Raw genomic sequence first — 17,921 nt, forward strand, 5'->3', positions numbered from 1 at the left:
TCTAATACATATAGTAGGCTACGTAGCCTACATACTATATGATATTATTTTTCTACAGGTTACGCTAAATAATAGCCTATAATACAGTTATTTAAGACCTGAACCATGGGCTGTAAAAATTTCTAGTGCAGTACAATACTCACGTTTTCAAAGAAGACGAATTTTGTGAGCATCCCAGCACTTGAAGTAGCAATGATTTCTCTGTAGAAATATCAGTCTTGACATAATAGTTCCAAACAGCCTCCCAAACAGAATGGTTACCTGCTCTCACTCCGGTGCAAAGTGTTGTGTACTTTGTGTCTGGGTCAAATGCAGGACTATAAGCAAATATTGATTATTGTAAAAACGATTGGTATGAATTAAAAAATATAATAATGCGTTTCAATTCAATAAATTCTCTAAACCTTTGCTTGAAACTGTTAACATATTGTATAGGCTACTATATTATGATTACTTTCACTTGATTATTCAATTGAATGTTTCAAATATTCAATGAATTCTATGAATTTTGAATTGAAACACTTTCAGCAGTTATTTTTATCAACGTCGTGACAACAAAAGAAAATTAAAATTACTGTGATGAATTTTGTTCCCAATGATTTCGTGTTGCCCGTCGTCGTTTATATGATGAAAGTGATTGATGGTAGCTCAGCAGATTCAGACACATGGTATTCTGGTATGTAATTATGTAATAATTATTCTCTATTATGTAAATTATCACTTTTTAATAGTTCAAGAACTTTAACAATAATAATTATTACTATATTATGTAATACTTATATGTAGGGGAAAGGGGGGCAGAAGTGGACAGGGGCACAAGTGGACATTTCAAATTTTCCTCCAATCAGTGAAGCTTGTGAGTTCAAAGTTTTGTCACTAGGTTGTGCACAGATAGCCTATCTCTCAGGGGAAAATCATTGCATATGGCTGTTTCTGAGTGAGGTAAGTATAAACATTGTTTGATTTTGATAGGTGAAAGTGAATTATTTGATTCAAAGTTCTTGTTTAATAATATTTGACATGCTGATTCTAATGGTATAGGAGTTGAACCATTTGACAGAACAGTTTATTAGCTACAATTTAATGTGTGGAAGTTGGATCAAAACCTAACCTCAAATGAGAAATTGAGCATTTTATTCAGTGTTGCAACATGGGGTACATTTGGACAGCAAAAAAGGGGCACATGTGGACAGTGTCCACATGTGCCCCGCCAAACGGAATTAAACATTCCTATAATCTGTTAAGTACTTGAAATGTCACAAATAACACTGAATTGTATTCTATATTCACCTGGTTAGTATTATTATCAACTGGATTTGAACTTAAAAGCTACAAAAAATCAGTTTTGAACATTATTATAATTCTTGGTCTCAATGAAATTGTTAGGCCTATATCAAATATATTTGATTTCATCAAGCATTGACTCAGTTTATTTTTATGCTTCATAAGCTCTAGCTTTTTAATGGGATTTAAGAGCAATATGCTATGCTTAAAGGTTCATATGCCTTTTTTCAGTTAAATTGAAAATAATTTACATAATATAGTAGTTTATTGTAATTCATTTTATCTGCAAGAGCTATTGGACTGATTTAAAATACAGTAGCCTACTTTCTCATGCAGAACTGGAGTTATCTGTCAAGGCAGCCTTGCATCCAATGTATTTTGAATAATTCCAATGATTCACATATCATGTCAAATGAAATAAGCCCTTTACTGTGCCTAATCATGAATTTGATGTTCACTGAGTTTCCAATATGGTGAGGAACTATCAAAGGAAGACCAATAGAGCTGCCATTTCAGAAGAAGTTGTGAAGCAGGCATTGGAAGATATAAGGAATGGGAACCGTTCTATTCGAGAAGCTGCAGCCTACCATGGACTGAAGAAATCAATGTTTCACAAGCGGATGTCACTGATATTGTTACACAAGATGGAGCTGTTGATATTGAAATACCTGCACTTGCTGCCAGCTCCAAGTATTCTACCAGACAGGTGTTTTCTTCTGAAGAGGAACGTCTCTTAGAAGAATACCTTATCAATTGCTCAAGAATGCACTACGGTTTGACCTACAAACAGGTAGGGATTTTGCATATTCTTATGCTTTAGTGCTAAGGAAGACCTCACCCGAGGGCTGGAATCATGCTAAGACAGCAGGTATTGATTGGATGAAAGGATTCATGAAGAGACACCCACAGCTCAGCTTGAGAAAGCCAGAGAACACTAGCCTTGCACGAAACATTAGTTTTAATAAGAAAAATGTGGAAACGTTCTACAATAACTTGGAGACTTTAATGGAGAAATACAAATTCCCAGACAACCGCATACTAAATTTAGATGAATCTGGTGTAACTACAGTCCTACAAAGCCCAAAAGTCATCGCGCCAGCTGGAGCTAAGCAAGTAGGACAGTGTGTTTCAGCAGAACGAGGGGAACTTGTTACTTTCTGTGGTATTGTAACAGCAAGTGGAAGTGCTTTACCACCAGTTTATGTCTATCCCAGAGTGCATTTCAAAGACTTGTTCTTATATGGTGCTCCAAGAGGTAGTAAGGGGTTTGCAAATCGATCAGGCTGGATGACACAAGAAGTTTTTCTAGAAGTCTTGAAACACATTCTAGTGCAAACATCCTCTAGTAAAGAAAATCCACTTCTTATTGTTCTAGATAATCATGAATCAAGTTTGGATGCAATTATCTTCTGTAGAGAAAATGGGATTGTATTACTAACTTTTCCACCACACACCAGCCATCGTCTTCAACCACTTGATGTAGCTGTTTTTGGGCCTTTCAAGAGTCATTGTAGGTCAGTTTTCAATAAATGGATAAGTGAAAATCCTGGCAAACAATAAATTGCAATTCATAATATCGCACATCTAACTGCATCAGCATTTGATGAAGCATTCAGCAGGAAAAACATAATTGCCGGCTTCAAAAAAACTGGAATCACACCTTTCAACGGCTCTACATTCAAAGAGGAAGATTTTCTGGGATCCCTTCCAACAGATCAGCCACTGGTAGAGACGCCTTAACAAGAAAACACATCAGAAAAAACCGTTGGTGCAGAAACAATGGCTGGTTGCTCCACTGAAAATAATGAAGAAATTAATCTTCAGAAGACACATGACAATGGAGGGTCTGTCACACCTGCTAGAAATTCTGAAAAAAAGGATTTTCCCACACCTGAAGATATCCGTCCATACCCTAAAGCTGAAAGAAGAGGTGATAGTAAAGGGAAGAGGAGAAAGAAGGGGAAGTGTTGTATTTTAACAGATACTCCGGAGAAGAACAGGATAGAAGCAGAACTATTGAAGAGAAAAATTAAACAAGAAAAAACGTCCATCCATGTTCCTAGAAGAAAGTTAATGAAATGTGAAGACAAGGCAAGCAAGTCTGAGAAAAAAGCGAAGAAGCAGAGAAAAGAAGAATCAACTGACAATGAATTTGAAGACATGTGTGAAGAAGAAGAAGAAGAGATGAGTGCATGGGGAATAGAATCTGATAGTGACATTGAAAATGAAATTATTGATTTAGATGGAACAAATGTCAATGAGTCCGATTTTCTATTAGTTAAGGTAGCAGGTAAACGATCAATCAAATACTTTGTTGCCCAATTAATTGAAAAAATCTCTCCAACAGAATTTAAGGTAAGCTTCTTCAAAAAGCAAACAAGATCCTACACATTTGTAAAGCCTGATATCCAAGATATAAGCGAAATAAACAAAGAAGAAGCAATTTGTAAGTTGCCTCAACCTAGCACTGTAGGAGGAACAAATAGGGCAGTGAATATTTTTCGTTTCAAATTCAATTTTGACAAATATAATATGGGGTAATATTAAGGGTGTGTATTAAAGTTTATGTGTATTAAAGTATTTCATGCATTAAAAGTTTTACTGACGTCATGGTGTTCTCTTTTTTGCCATGTCCACAACTGCCCCAGACCTGTCCACAACTACCCCGTGATGGGGTACTTATGGACAGGATGTAAGGGTTTTGAAAAATATTTTTTTCAGGTACTTGGATCAACGTTTTTTCAAATATGTGCACAAGAAATCTTGAAGTGAATACCGAAGTTGAATTTAAAAATTATTTGGTAACATATCGGAATTTGATCCATTAAAAAAAAATACAAAAAATAAAATCTGAATTTTGTCCACAACTGCCCCCCTCTCCCCTACGGCAATAAGTAGGTACTCAGACACATGAATAATCTGGTAGTCAGATTCAGACACTGTTTCAATTCAATGAATTCTCTAAACTTCGCTTGAAATCGTTATACATGTTGTATAGGCTACTATATTATGATTACTTACACTTGATAAAATTATATTTTATTTTTACAATTATTTATTTGTTATAGCCTATTAAGAACGTAACGTCTAACAAAATGTAATCTTTTCTAATCCAATATTTGATCTAAATTTATTCTAATACAATGAATTCTTAAAACTTAGCTTATTGGAATAATAATTTTAAAAATTATATAATATTTTATATTGTGATACTCTCAATTGATAAAATTATGTTTTCTTTTTACAATTTGTTATGACCATGATAAAAAAACACATAGTTTTTTCCCAATAAAACTATTTTAGTATATAATAGACAAAATATTTTGTTACCTACTTATTTTTCAATAATTGAGCTTCTATCTCATTTTGAAAACTAGTAGCCTATAGTTTTTAGTGGTTCATTTAGATTTAAGCATTCTTGTACCTTCTTTTCCAAATTTTCTCTCGGAAACCTTCAAGAATAAAAACTTGAATTAGAATAAGTCTTCTCAGAATAGGATCAAATCTAAGAATATATGAATGAAAATGTATAAATATGAGTTCACTCACGCTGGATGTGATTGATTGCTGACTGCGTGGAGCCAATCTGCAAAATCTTTCAAATACTTTGATTGGCATTCCTCAATTCCCAACATGCATGCTTGAGGGAACAGAGAACTTGCTGCCAGACGCTCAGAGTAGGTTCGATTTTGCTCATTGATGGCTGACAATTTATTGTAGGCTGTTTGGACAAACGACGTGTAGGTTTTCTGAAATAATCACAATTTCAGGCTCATTCTAATAAGAAAATTATTTAAAAAATAATTCTGATTTCTTATCAATATTAGATTATCATGAATACTATTATTACAATGGTAATGATATAATAAATTATATCTAATTCAATATTTGGAACCATATTAATTTGATAAAAATGAATTAAATTTTAAAAGTTGAGCCTCATAAATAACATGGATGATAAGCTTGAGTCCATCAACACTCATGTTAACATTTTTCCGAAAGAAAACAAACAATCTCGAGAAGAGATTTGTTCAGTGTTCTAATTTAGGGAAACTTATTATTTAATACAATAAATATTTCAATTCAAAATTTTGTATGAAATATCGAAAGTGAATTAAATTCTAATTATTTTGTATTATATAATTATAGGTACTTGAGCTAGTGTAATAGAAATAATAGGTATGTAGTAATTTTCTCATTAATTTGCCCACAAGAGTCCTTCAATTCCGATTGGATGTGAAGTGATTGTAATGATAAAACAAATTTTGTGAAGCGTAGTAATTAGTATAGGTTTATTAGTATAGGTTGATGGAACTACAAAAATAGAAATTGAGAAAATCTACCGGCTCTGAATTAAGATGAGCACTTTTATTCAAATAAAATAACAGATTCAGAGGGATGCAAAAATGGTTTTAGGAATCAATACCAAAAACTTTTTATAGGTACCAAAAACTGCTCCTTTTATGGGTGAGAGAATATTATAATAGGCTATATTATATAGATCATTTTCAATCAATCATCCATTTATCAGTAGCCCACAACTATTACAATAGTTAATGGTATGATAATAGATATCATAATTTATTCTGTAAAATATATTATTGATGTTGCTTTCCATATGTCGAAACACTATAATATAATAACTTCGTAGTAGTTCAGACACTGTGTTACTTGTAAATATTTGAAAAAAAACACTTACTTTTCTTGGAGTATTGAGGGATGCATTCCACTCTTGATGAAGAGCTTCATCCTGAGGATGCTTCTCCTCAGGAGTGAAGTGCATTCTTCAATACTCCAAGAAAAGTAAGTGTTTTTCAAATAAATATTTACAAGTAGCACAGTGTCTGAACTACCGGTACAACAAAGTTAAAATATATTATGATCGAAGGTCTTGAAGATTACTCATAAGAAATTCATACAGTTTTAGTTTAAATTGTGAAATATGAGGTTTCCGTTGATTCATTAACGTGCAAAGTGAATAGTAGAATTTGAAATCAATAAAACTCACCTTTAAGTGTTCACCAACTTTATTATCTCTGAACCTCCTGATCAAGCCTCCATAATGCTTGATGGCAACAAACCAAGGAATAAAGTCGTCTTCTTCTACCAAATAAGCTGATAGTTTCAATGGTATTTCATAGTCGACTTTTCCGCTGGTTGCCAATGTGAAAGCATCATCCAAGAGATGTGCTCTGTTTATGGGGTGGATACTGGTGTGATTCGTGGAGAGTGTGCTGGCCAAGCTCATCCAGCTTTCCAGGTCATAGTTCACTCTATAGTATCCTGGAATTATGAAAATATAGATTATATTCCACAAAGTATTTTTATACCGTACTGTATAGCAGAGTGAGATGTCTTCTTTGAGAAATAATCATATTGGAAGAATAAATAAAGGTTTATTTATTTATTCTTTTTATGTTATATATTTATTGTATAGGTACTTCAGGAAATTGTATTTTATTTGTTTTTTCAGGTTTTACTATTATTTCTTTTTTTGTTTTTTACTATTGCTCTAATTCTGTTTGTGTGAAATTGACAAAGACTTATTCTTTTTTTTAGTTACCAAAATCAAGTGACTGTCTTGTTCATATTATTATGTACAATAACAATAGTGTAGAACTTTAACCACAGCTGTTGAGCTACTGGAGTTCTTTTCTTGTTTTTCCATCATGATACTATTTCTTTATAATAATTTCATTGTAAAAATATTATTGTAAAATATGGCAGTGTTGTGAATAAATTTCAATTTAAAAAAAAATGGAAATCAGCTCACTGTTGGAGTGGAACATGGAATGGGAATTAACTCATGGTGAGTCAATTTTGAATTGATAAGTGATACATACCAGACAAATGGATAATATTAAAAAATGATCAAGTAATAAGTTGGAGAGAAGGTATAAGTTGAACTAGCCTTCTAATAATTCCAGGATTTTGATTTTATTGATATATTGGTGGTGGTGTGGTGTAGCTCTATACGATACTTTTTCAATGCAATTTTGTTTGTGACAATAGAACAGTCTTGATTCTTGATTCTTGAATAGTAGCCTACAATTTTCAGCATTTTTAAATTTTATTTTTGATATTATTACTTTTTTCTTCTACTCTTACTACCTATTTATAAAGAATTGATGTAATTTATTCATTCAATCTTTCAGAATAAGTTCACACAACTTACAGAGATGTAACACAGGCTAAAGCTACGTTTACACCAAAGTTATTAACAAAATTTTAATCCTTATAGATTCTATTATATTAAACGGAACTTGACAAACACATATGTTCATCATGTGTATGATAAGCTATATATTCAATGTAAGATAATCTATAAGGATCAAGTTTTTAACAAAATGTTAATAACTTTGGTGTAAACGCAGCTATAAACCAATTCTAATGTATGCAACAGGCCAAATGTAGCTAGGTTACCGTATGTGTCACTTCAAAATTCTTCAATTACACACTCAATTTACAATTCAAACATACAGAAATCATTTTAAAATTGAAAAATATTGCTGAATTGAATTAAATTGATTATATATTTAGAAAATTTAAACTTTAAAAAGCTATAAAATTTTGAGCCCGATAAGACAAAGGAAAATTCTGTAATAGACTGCCCTCATCCATTTTGCATAGTGATTCACCACATCTGTTTAAACGTAATTTGAAGACATTCCTGTTAAATTTGAATGAAGAAGATGTAGAAAGTATGTATAAAATAATGTATTGTATAATTCTTCTATAGTTTTAGCTTTGGAATCCTGATAAGAACTGGTTGATGGTTCCCAATGTGATGAATTTTGAACATATAGTGTCAAAATAGTTTATAATTCATGATTTTTTTTTGTGTTTGGATGACATTTCTACAAATTTTCATTTAGCTGGTAGTGCAAAAATTAAGTGAATGTGTCAACTTTTATTTTTATTATTAAATTTTTTTTAATTGGTAATGAACTGTTATCAAAAGGATTTTTTTTGTAGGTACTCCCATATGCGGTCAAGCTTTAAAGCTTTGCATACGGTATTTGTAATTCAATCAGAAGAATTCATTAATATTATAACTTTCAATTGTTTACTTGTGTATTGTATTATTACAAAAATTGAATTATGAGTTTTTTCTGATGAATAAGATCATTATTGCACATTATTTCACATTAAAAAAACACTATTTGAGAATTATTTTGTTATGGGAGCAGTTTTTGAGAGAAATCATGGAGCCTATGCTTCCATGATCTTATGAATGAATAATAAATAAATAGATATATAAATATTGGCAAATAGATTTGGCTTACTAGTCTCCAGTTTTCAATAAGATATATAGACATCAAAAACAATTATCTTGTATACATTAAGGCATTCTATGTATAATCATGCATTTTTTAATATTATTTTCACTTGACAATATATACTGTATAGTAATTATATAATAATTTAGATTCAGTAATACTGACATGTCACCAGTCATATGACTGAAACTTAAAAAATTGATGTAATGTGACAATGAATAGATGAATTGAACCAATAATAAAATATATATAGTGTAAAAGGCTGAGAAGATAATTTATTCGTGATAAAAAATGACTGAAGAGAATATCTTTGTAGGTACAGTAGTAGACTATTACCGGTCTGTTGAATATTGAATATAATCCATTGTAGTGCGTCTCCCATCTTGATTTCTACAGATTTTTGGGGTCCCAACCAGGCTTTAGTTGTGGTATCGGTGAAATTTAGTTCCTTATCAGTTGTGAATGTAAGCGGAACCCACCAAGCTTTCTCCTCATTGACTCTTCCATCTCTCGTCAGTGTTCTTGAGTATGCTGACTAGAAAACAAAGAGACCATTCCATGAGAATTAAAATTACATAATTTAATTATATAAAATTATTATGGAAAATCAATATTTCTTATATAAAAAATGTGACATTTCAATTTAAAAATATCAGAAGATCAAAAACGAATTAAAACGTTCATGAACCCAATGTACCTAGACCTACACTGTATTCTAGGTACCTTGCATGAACCTAAGGAAGTGGAAAAAGTGAGTTTGTAGGCCTATGGATTGGTTGATCATAATTGAAATTTTAATTCAAATTAAAATCTCTCCATAAACTGACAACATAGAGACAAAAATAAATAAACTATTCTGAAAACAAATCACTACAATAACTTAAAACAATAGATCAGACTTATATGGTACATTATAATATTATTACTCTTTAATTTGAGTTATATCAATAAAAATAATTCAAAAACCAACGAAAAATTTTCCAATGTAAGAGTTATGTCCGAAGTTACTACATTTTCCATTAGATAGACCTATTTAGCTGAATTATTGTTACCTACTCAAAAAATTAAACTTTAATGACATTTACAAGAGACAGAAGCTTCAAGAAATGCATAAAAAATATTTGTCCAATATTCACAGACAACAAATTGACATTTTTAATGAATTAAATATTGTATGAGTAACATTCATGTATATTCACCTATATAAGGTTCACATCATGATTTATTATATTTTATTATATTCGACAATTCACATTTTATAAAAAATATTTATAAAATACATTTTTAAAATAATTTTGGAAGGAATCACAATTTTATTCCAATAAGGTTTTTTTACATTAATTATGAATGATTCTTATAGTTTTTACCTGTTCAATAATGATGCTCCTGTTTTTCCGAGTCACAGTGAGGAGTGGGAAGCCATCTTGGTCCACCCAAGTGCTGACCACTTGTCGGAGACTGGTTCCGTTCGGGAGCAGTTCTGAAGGCAGCTTTGACTCCAATCCATGCCAAAGTGTGTTTGGTTTCACTGTGCCGCTATCACTTTAATCAGGAAAAAGAAACACTGCAATATATATATTTTAAAAACATTCATTAATTTGAATTAAAAGAAATTTTCCATTGCTCTCACAACTCATTTCTATATTTTATGACAGAATATTTGATAGAAAATTTCTACATTTGAATTAAAAATAATGCTTCATTGCTCTCACAACTCATCTGCTGAGCTAATTGACTACCGTAATCTAAAATACCAAGGAATATAGGATAAATTCTAGATTTATTGTAACATATATAGTAAAAATTATATTGTATTTTTTCTCATATTAGCAGTTTTTGACACCTCAATATTGCTATCAGATGTATGGAATGATAATGCATTATGTTGGGAAGTGATAAATTTAGTAGGTTGAACCATTTATTTATCAATGGTAATAATGAGGACAGATAATAATACCTATATCGCCATTTAGATCGTGTAATGAAAATATTTTGGTTGCAAGGTTTATCGTTTTGATAGAAATAGATTGATTATTATTACATTGATCTAGCAAAATCCTAGGTGTATTATTATTATTCTTTCTTACACATTTTTTTATACAAGATTTCTAAATTCCACTGAATTTGATGTCCTCACAACAGGGTTACAGATCATGTAATCAATCGATGAATTCCATTCTGTAATGCTATGTGGCACATTTCCACTTGTTAATATAATAAAAATTGGAATTTCAATTTGAATTAGGTACTCCTGTATGAAAAAGAGGAGCATCCCTAGTGAGACTTTTATTTTCAAGAAAATTCTAAAAAAAGTTTGTAATGAATTTTAATTTTTCTTCCTATCTTTAAAGAAATGAATATAAAAGCATTCATCACAAGATCACATAGAATTCATTTTCTCTAAAAATTCCAACTACAAAGTCATGAAAAACTCACTGTATCAGTGCATGTCGTAGATAATGTTGTAAGCCTTTCCTGTAATACAACTCTCCAAGGAAGTGTTTTATCATCCGCAATACTGAGCCAGCTGCAACAAAACCAACCAAATTTGAGAAATCCTACATAGTATTGAACTTGATAATAATATAATGTTAACAATCCACTTTTGCTACAATAATGCACTGATATGCTACTTGTCGACCAATTTCGATATTTATGAAAAAATAAAAAAGAAACATTAATAAGCTCATAGTAGGCCTATATCATATTCCTTCCTGAGTGGGAATTTCAACTCAATCACATTATCATTCACCATAGGCCTTTATTATTTGACCTCTCAGGCATTACCTACAACAGAATAAACCATGGAAGTTTTCGTATTAGTTTATAGTATAGAAGTTTTCTCTGGCTATACGTATTAGATGATAATTAGTGCTTGATTCCAGGATAGTGAATTTTAGAAATTTTGCAAAGCATTATTATTGTACTGAAATAGAAATTCTAAGATGAAGAAAGTTGCAGAGCTTAATATAAATGATTGAGGTGGAATCAATATTAGGCCTACTGGATTGAGAGTGTAGCCCAGGCCTATATTGAGGTACATGAAGCTATTAGCTACTTCCATAACCTAACCTCAAACGAAATAATTTGAAAAATCTCACCTTTGTTATAGCTGATGACATCGAATATCGCATCAATTTCTGACGGAGAGGACACGTTAGCATTTATGGGATGTGAACTTCCCTCATCTGCAGCCAGGGCAGGTTGCAGCTCCCTCACAACAAACTGGTCTAACATCCTCCATTCTGGTCTCATCTATGAATCAGTTACCAATAATAAATAGTAAAATATTCAAATCAATTAAGTATTTGAATTCAAAAGGCATTTGCTAAAATACGAAAAGAGCAATATCTGTGAGGACAACATCAGTAAACCCCGACTCTGTATAATATAATAATATTGCTCTCAAAACCCAAAGATTCTATTGTTGAAATATAAATGCAGTAGCATGGGACAGTGTACAGGCATATTAGGTCTGCAGTGAATGATTATAATAAATATTATTGATTCATCGAATAAATGCAGTAGCATGAGTCTATGTAGATGCAAGGTAGACTTAATAACAGTGAATAGTTATAATAAATAATGATGATGATTCATCAAGAAAAGATGATAAAAATGAAGAAGTAATTGATTGTATAATAATATACCAGTTATTTATGCTTGATCGTGTCCGGGTAACTGATAATCAGGATATTCGATGTTTACTAAATTCTACCCTAGCTCTTAAAGGGTAGACATATAATTAAAACTTTTCATTTATGAAAAATTCATAGTCCTGAAGTATTTATAGTCATATATTACGTGTTGTACCGTATGATAGATGCATGGAGATACATCTCCAGTTGTATGACATAATTATGCTGTATAATGCTGAGACATGGACGATGACAGAAAGATAATGGAGTAGGATACAAGCAATTTGAAAAAATGAATCAATGTTGTCGGACATTTTTTTTTCTAAGCTTCACTTTTGTATGAAATAGTTTTGTCTGTATTGTCCGTGAGACGTATTATGGTTTTGGAGGCATTTGCAAAAACCCAAAACATGATTTCTTAAATCCACCCCCACCCCCTTAGCACAATGGGTGGGGGTGGGGACTCTTGATATGTTTTCTTCCTTACTACCCTGAACAGACCCGCGAGGCCAAAAATATTGTCTTCCAAACTTCTCCCTCTATAACCCTTCTTTGACTGGACTTCAAAGAGAGCGATATTGTCAAATCCACATGGTGATTCATGGAGAAATTCCACAATATCTCTGCTCATAGTGTAAATATTGTCTTCCAAACTTCTCTCTCTACAAAACCCTTTTTTTTCTAGATTACTTATATTCAATACTAATTACATCGTAACAATTTAATTTATCCACTATGTTACTAATACGGTACCTTAGATTTAAACATTTATACCGGGTATAGAAGTCTCTCTAATATCAGTTGAATTTGAATAGTTATGTTCAATATAAATTAGCTGCTTACCACAGAAGGCACATAATACTCGAAATAAGTGGCGAATCCTTCATTGAGCCAGGTGTAGTCCCACCAAGACGGTGTCACAAGATCTCCGAACCATTGGTGAGCGAATTCATGAGCCACTATTGATAGAATCCATTGTTTGTCCAGAGTGGTTGATACATTCTCCTTGAATAGTACATACTTTTCTCTTGAAATCAAAACAAAATATTATAAATGTTAATTTATTATAGGCTAATAATAATTATAATATTAATTGGTTATTATTTGTACATTCAACACTCATGTAATATTTTGAGTCGCCTCTCATAGCTTTTAAATTCAGTTATGAAAAATTGAAATAACCGCCTGAAGGCTACTGTTTATTCCTATAATAATATAGTTGTGTAGCTGCTCTGAAGTTAGAATTATTTATTCAGATACTAAAAGATCTATGTTTTTCTATTCTAATACTCAACTTACTAGTGATCATCTTATTCTACTTTTCAGATTTTCATTATAAAACCATGCTAAAAAAGGGTGTGTTACCCACTCCCAAGTCAATGGACGCACTAAAATTGAAAAATATTTATTCGCCGCCCTCGCCTTAAATTAGAAAAAATCAGTTTCAGCTAAAAAATTTTGGTGAGTGGTCATTCAAAACAATATCTTTTTTGGAACACCCCAAGATTTGATTACAGATAATTAATTATCCACTTCACGACTGAAAATAACGATTAATGGTATAATTTCACAGTTGAAATATATGATAGTAAATTCGTATGGCTTTTGTTGGTGGAGAGTCTTTTGGGGAAAGGTCCCGCCTGAATTTCTAATCTGAGCCGTCAATGGGATTACGAAACTGCCCATACTTCAGCCGGGACCGACAGTCCAAGGTGCCCATCCGATAACACAGGAGTGATCTGGCCAAAATCTTTTGTTAGTTTAATATTGGTTTGAACCTGGATTTCTAGGTTGCTACGCAAGCACTATATATCCTCTAGACCACGGATCATTCCGAGGTCGATATTTAAAAACATCAAATTTTCTTGTTAGCTGAAATATAATTTTTAATAAATTAATGTCTGGTTTGATCTAGCTGGTTCAAGATATTTGATTATGATCGAATAGGGGACAGTTTACAAAGAGTGCACTGAAACATATCATGATTCCTATGGCAATAACTATATGTAGGTAACTATCGATAGGCGTAACTCGAGTGCACGCGTGTGAAGCGTACCCACTTCTTTGATCATGTTCAAATGTCTTGACCGAGCTTGGTGAGATCGGGAATAAGAGTTTAGTTCTCAATAACAAGTCTAATGATTGTTTTACAAAATATGTTGCAAAGTGTATTCAAAGTAATAGATCAGTCTGGTCTCATCTAGACTATTAAGGCTATCATCTAGAATATTTTGATATGATTTAGACTTTGGATTATCAGATCAGCTTTAAAATGGTGGATGCTACACAGGTCACAGCGCACTTCCTAATCCCCATTTTCAAATTATTAAATTTCGAGAATTTCATTTTAAAATCAAATTGAGTACAATTCGGATTAGAAATTCAAGGCTATTCAACAAAATCGCTTTCCACAAGTGGGCTGAGAGAAGTGATAAGGAAGAAACAAGCTGAAAATTGGGCTCATAATCGCACATGACGCTTTTATCTACACTGAAGAGCTTCTTCATGACAGTTATTGACAGACAATAAATTATTATAAAATGTTGTCGAAAATGTGCAAGTCACACTGTCATACTTGTTAAATTTTGTCATCATCTGTACCTACTCATTGTGATGGTTTAGCTCATAATATACAAGTCAACATTTTCAGATCATTTAGCAACACTGTGGCCTATTTTCAATTATTATGAATCCAATTTGAATTTCCAGTGTCATAATGATTCATTGTTATGATGAAGTCTACGTTTTAATGGCAGTGGAGAGAGATAGGACAGCGTTGCTGATTCTTTGCCTTGCCACTGCCTTCTGTAGAGGATAGTTGATACCGGTATATCTGATGTAATATTGACTGTTCACTCTTGTTTTAAATGATCAATTGAATTTTATTCGCAAAGAATATACTTTTTAAATGATGAATTGATAAGTTTTAATAAATGAAATAAAATATTTCGCTAAATTTCGATATTGTTAAAAAACGATCGGACAACGTTCGGAGCTGGAAAAGGATAGCGCTATCTGCGGATGATAGATAAAGATAGTAACTCCAATGCTAATCGAATACTGCCATTATAAGGTGGACCTCATTGTATAAATATCAAGGTGAGCGTGCACTATAGTGTGGTCCACGTTATAATGACAGTGAATAAAAATAGAAGAATAGCGATACCGATTCTCTGCATTATTAATTATATTTCTACACTGTCAAAACATAATTGTCATCGTTGTGGACCTAGAAAATGATAGTATCACCGGCTTTGTCGAATGATAGACAAGGATAGCAAAACTAAAGTTGATCAAATACTGTCATTGTAACGTGGACCTCACTATAGATCGGTGAAGCGGCGAGCAGGAGAGCGAATAAAGGAAGGTCCGTGCACTGCAAGCGCGACGCGGCGCCGTTTTCGACTAAACATGTCAATTGCGATTTGAATGAATTAAGACATAGTTGTTGAAGTTACAGTTCTAATTGAAGTCAGTTCTAATTTGAGGCTGTGATAAAGTGGCAAGACGTGAGTGATGGATGCCTCAGATGAAGAAATGTTATTTTTGGCAGCTGTGGATAAAGCAGAGAGGAACTGATTGTGGCTTAAAAGAGGAACTATCAAGGAAAAAAGAGAAAAAGTTGGTACATCCCTTAACTTACCGTAATCGTATATAATTTATTAGTATGTGAACTGGAAGAAAGCAGAGGTCGGAAACAGCCGAGTCCTCACGAAGTTACCCGAGCTTCCCTCCTTGCACTAGGAGCGCGGCGCGGATCTTGAGATCTCGAAAAGTCTTTGGACTTTTTGGGGTCGGAACCGCGTCGCGCCGTGCTCCTAATGCACGGAGGGTGCACGGTGCACTGTGGTACACTTGATCACATGTGTTTAATTTCAGGTCGAAAATTCTCCGCACCGCTCCGTGTCGTGCCGCTCCACCGACCTAGTGCACGCTCTACTTTAAAGGCTTCATTCCTTGATCACTGATTAGTGGTATGAATTATCCTTCTAACTGGGCCTGAATAATTGAAGTATTGCCTACCTGTAAGTAGTCATACCCCAGTTCTCCATGGCACCTGCATTGAAATCAGGAACTGCAACAATGTCTATTTTTGTCAGAGGGAATGTGAGATTCGTATAGTTCCCCAATACGTCCAGTATAGTTGGAGCCTCATTGACTATGAATTCGCCCTCTGCTATTGAGATGTTCTGTGCGTAGACGTTCACGCGTCCCGTGCTGTTGTCAGTTATTTTGGCGAAGTCAAAGATGCTGAATGCAAACAAATAGGTGGCCATCGGTGGACTTTCCTCATATATGTCCCATACTCGGTTTCCAATGGCTGGGCTGTAAATTTGAAAAGAAACGATGACCAAGTTAAATTTTCATCAACTTTTCAAGCTAATGACTGGGACAAAGCTCAACATAGGCAGAGACACCTCCAAAGTCTTATATATCTGTGCTCATAGTGTAAATATTGTCTTCCAAACTTCTCTCTCTACAAAACCCTTTTTTTTCTAGATTACTTATATTCAATACTAATTACATCGTAACAATTTAATTTATCCACTATGTTACTAATACGGTACCTTAGATTTAAACATTTATACCGGGTATAGAAGTCTCTCTAATATCAGTTGAATTTGAATAGTTATGTTCAATATAAATTAGCTGCTTACCACAGAAGGCACATAATACTCGAAATAAGTGGCGAATCCTTCATTGAGCCAGGTGTAGTCCCACCAAGACGGTGTCACAAGATCTCCGAACCATTGGTGAGCGAATTCATGAGCCACTATTGATAGAATCCATTGTTTGTCCAGAGTGGTTGATACATTATCCTTGAATAGTACATACTTTTCTCTTGAAATCAAAACAAAATATTATAAATGTTAATTTATTATAGGCTAATAATAATTATAATATTAATTGGTTATTATTTGTACATTCAACACTCATGTAATATTTTGAGTCGCCTCTCATAGCTTTTAAATTCAGTTATGAAAAATTGAAATAACCGCCTGAAGGCTACTGTTTATTCCTATAATAATATAGTTGTGTAGCTGCTCTGAAGTTAGAATTATTTATTCAGATACTAAAAGATCTATGTTTTTCTATTCTAATACTCAACTTACTAGTGATCATCTTATTCTACTTTTCAGATTTTCATTATAAAACCATGCTAAAAAAGGGTGTGTTACCCACTCCCAAGTCAATGGACGCACTAAAATTGAAAAATATTTATTCGCCGCCCTCGCCTTAAATTAGAAAAAATCAGTTTCAGCTAAAAAATTTTGGTGAGTGGTCATTCAAAACAATATCTTTTTTGGAACACCCCAAGATTTGATTACAGATAATTAATTATCCACTTCACGACTGAAAATAACGATTAATGGTATAATTTCACAGTTGAAATATATGATAGTAAATTCGTATGGCTTTTGTTGGTGGAGAGTCTTTTGGGGAAAGGTCCCGCCTGAATTTCTAATCTGAGCCGTCAATGGGAATTACGAAACTGCCCATACTTCAGCCGGGACCGACAGTCCAAGGTGCCCATCCGATAACACAGGAGTGATCTGGCCAAAATCTTTTGTTAGTTTAATATTGGTTTGAACCTGGGATTTCTAGGTTGCTACGCAAGCACTATATATCCTCTAGACCACGGATCATTCCGAGGTCGATATTTAAAAACATCAAATTTTCTTGTTAGCTGAAATATAATTTTTAATAAATTAATGTC

The 17,921-nt window shown here is 32.9% G+C and overlaps 1 protein-coding gene across 2 annotated transcripts in view; it reads right to left on the reverse strand.

Annotated features, from left to right (window-relative positions):
* Positions 1 to 35: 35 nt before the first annotated feature.
* The window catches only part of LOC120352638 (puromycin-sensitive aminopeptidase-like protein), a 30,375-nt gene continuing 12,489 nt past the window's right edge, over positions 36 to 17,921 (reverse strand). Inside the window, exons 4-11 of one of the 2 annotated variants that reach the window (XM_039434042.1) lie at positions 13,046 to 13,229; positions 11,666 to 11,819; positions 11,001 to 11,091; positions 9,932 to 10,106; positions 8,901 to 9,099; positions 6,293 to 6,567; positions 4,834 to 5,033; positions 36 to 317 (exon numbers count right to left, since the gene is read on the reverse strand). In XM_039434042.1, coding sequence (XP_039289976.1) covers positions 140 to 317; positions 4,834 to 5,033; positions 6,293 to 6,567; positions 8,901 to 9,099; positions 9,932 to 10,106; positions 11,001 to 11,091; positions 11,666 to 11,819; positions 13,046 to 13,229 — 1,456 coding nt within the window. In that variant the 3' untranslated portion in view covers positions 36 to 139. Of the gene's footprint in view, positions 318 to 4,833; positions 5,034 to 6,292; positions 6,568 to 8,900; positions 9,100 to 9,931; positions 10,107 to 11,000; positions 11,092 to 11,665; positions 11,820 to 13,045; positions 13,230 to 16,860; positions 17,045 to 17,921 lie in introns of both variants that reach the window. The other variant, XM_039434043.1, reaches the window with a different exon arrangement.

This window comes from Nilaparvata lugens, chromosome 8 (genome assembly GCF_014356525.2).
Source record: "Nilaparvata lugens isolate BPH chromosome 8, ASM1435652v1, whole genome shotgun sequence".
Classification (NCBI taxonomy): Eukaryota; Metazoa; Arthropoda; class Insecta; order Hemiptera; family Delphacidae; genus Nilaparvata; species Nilaparvata lugens.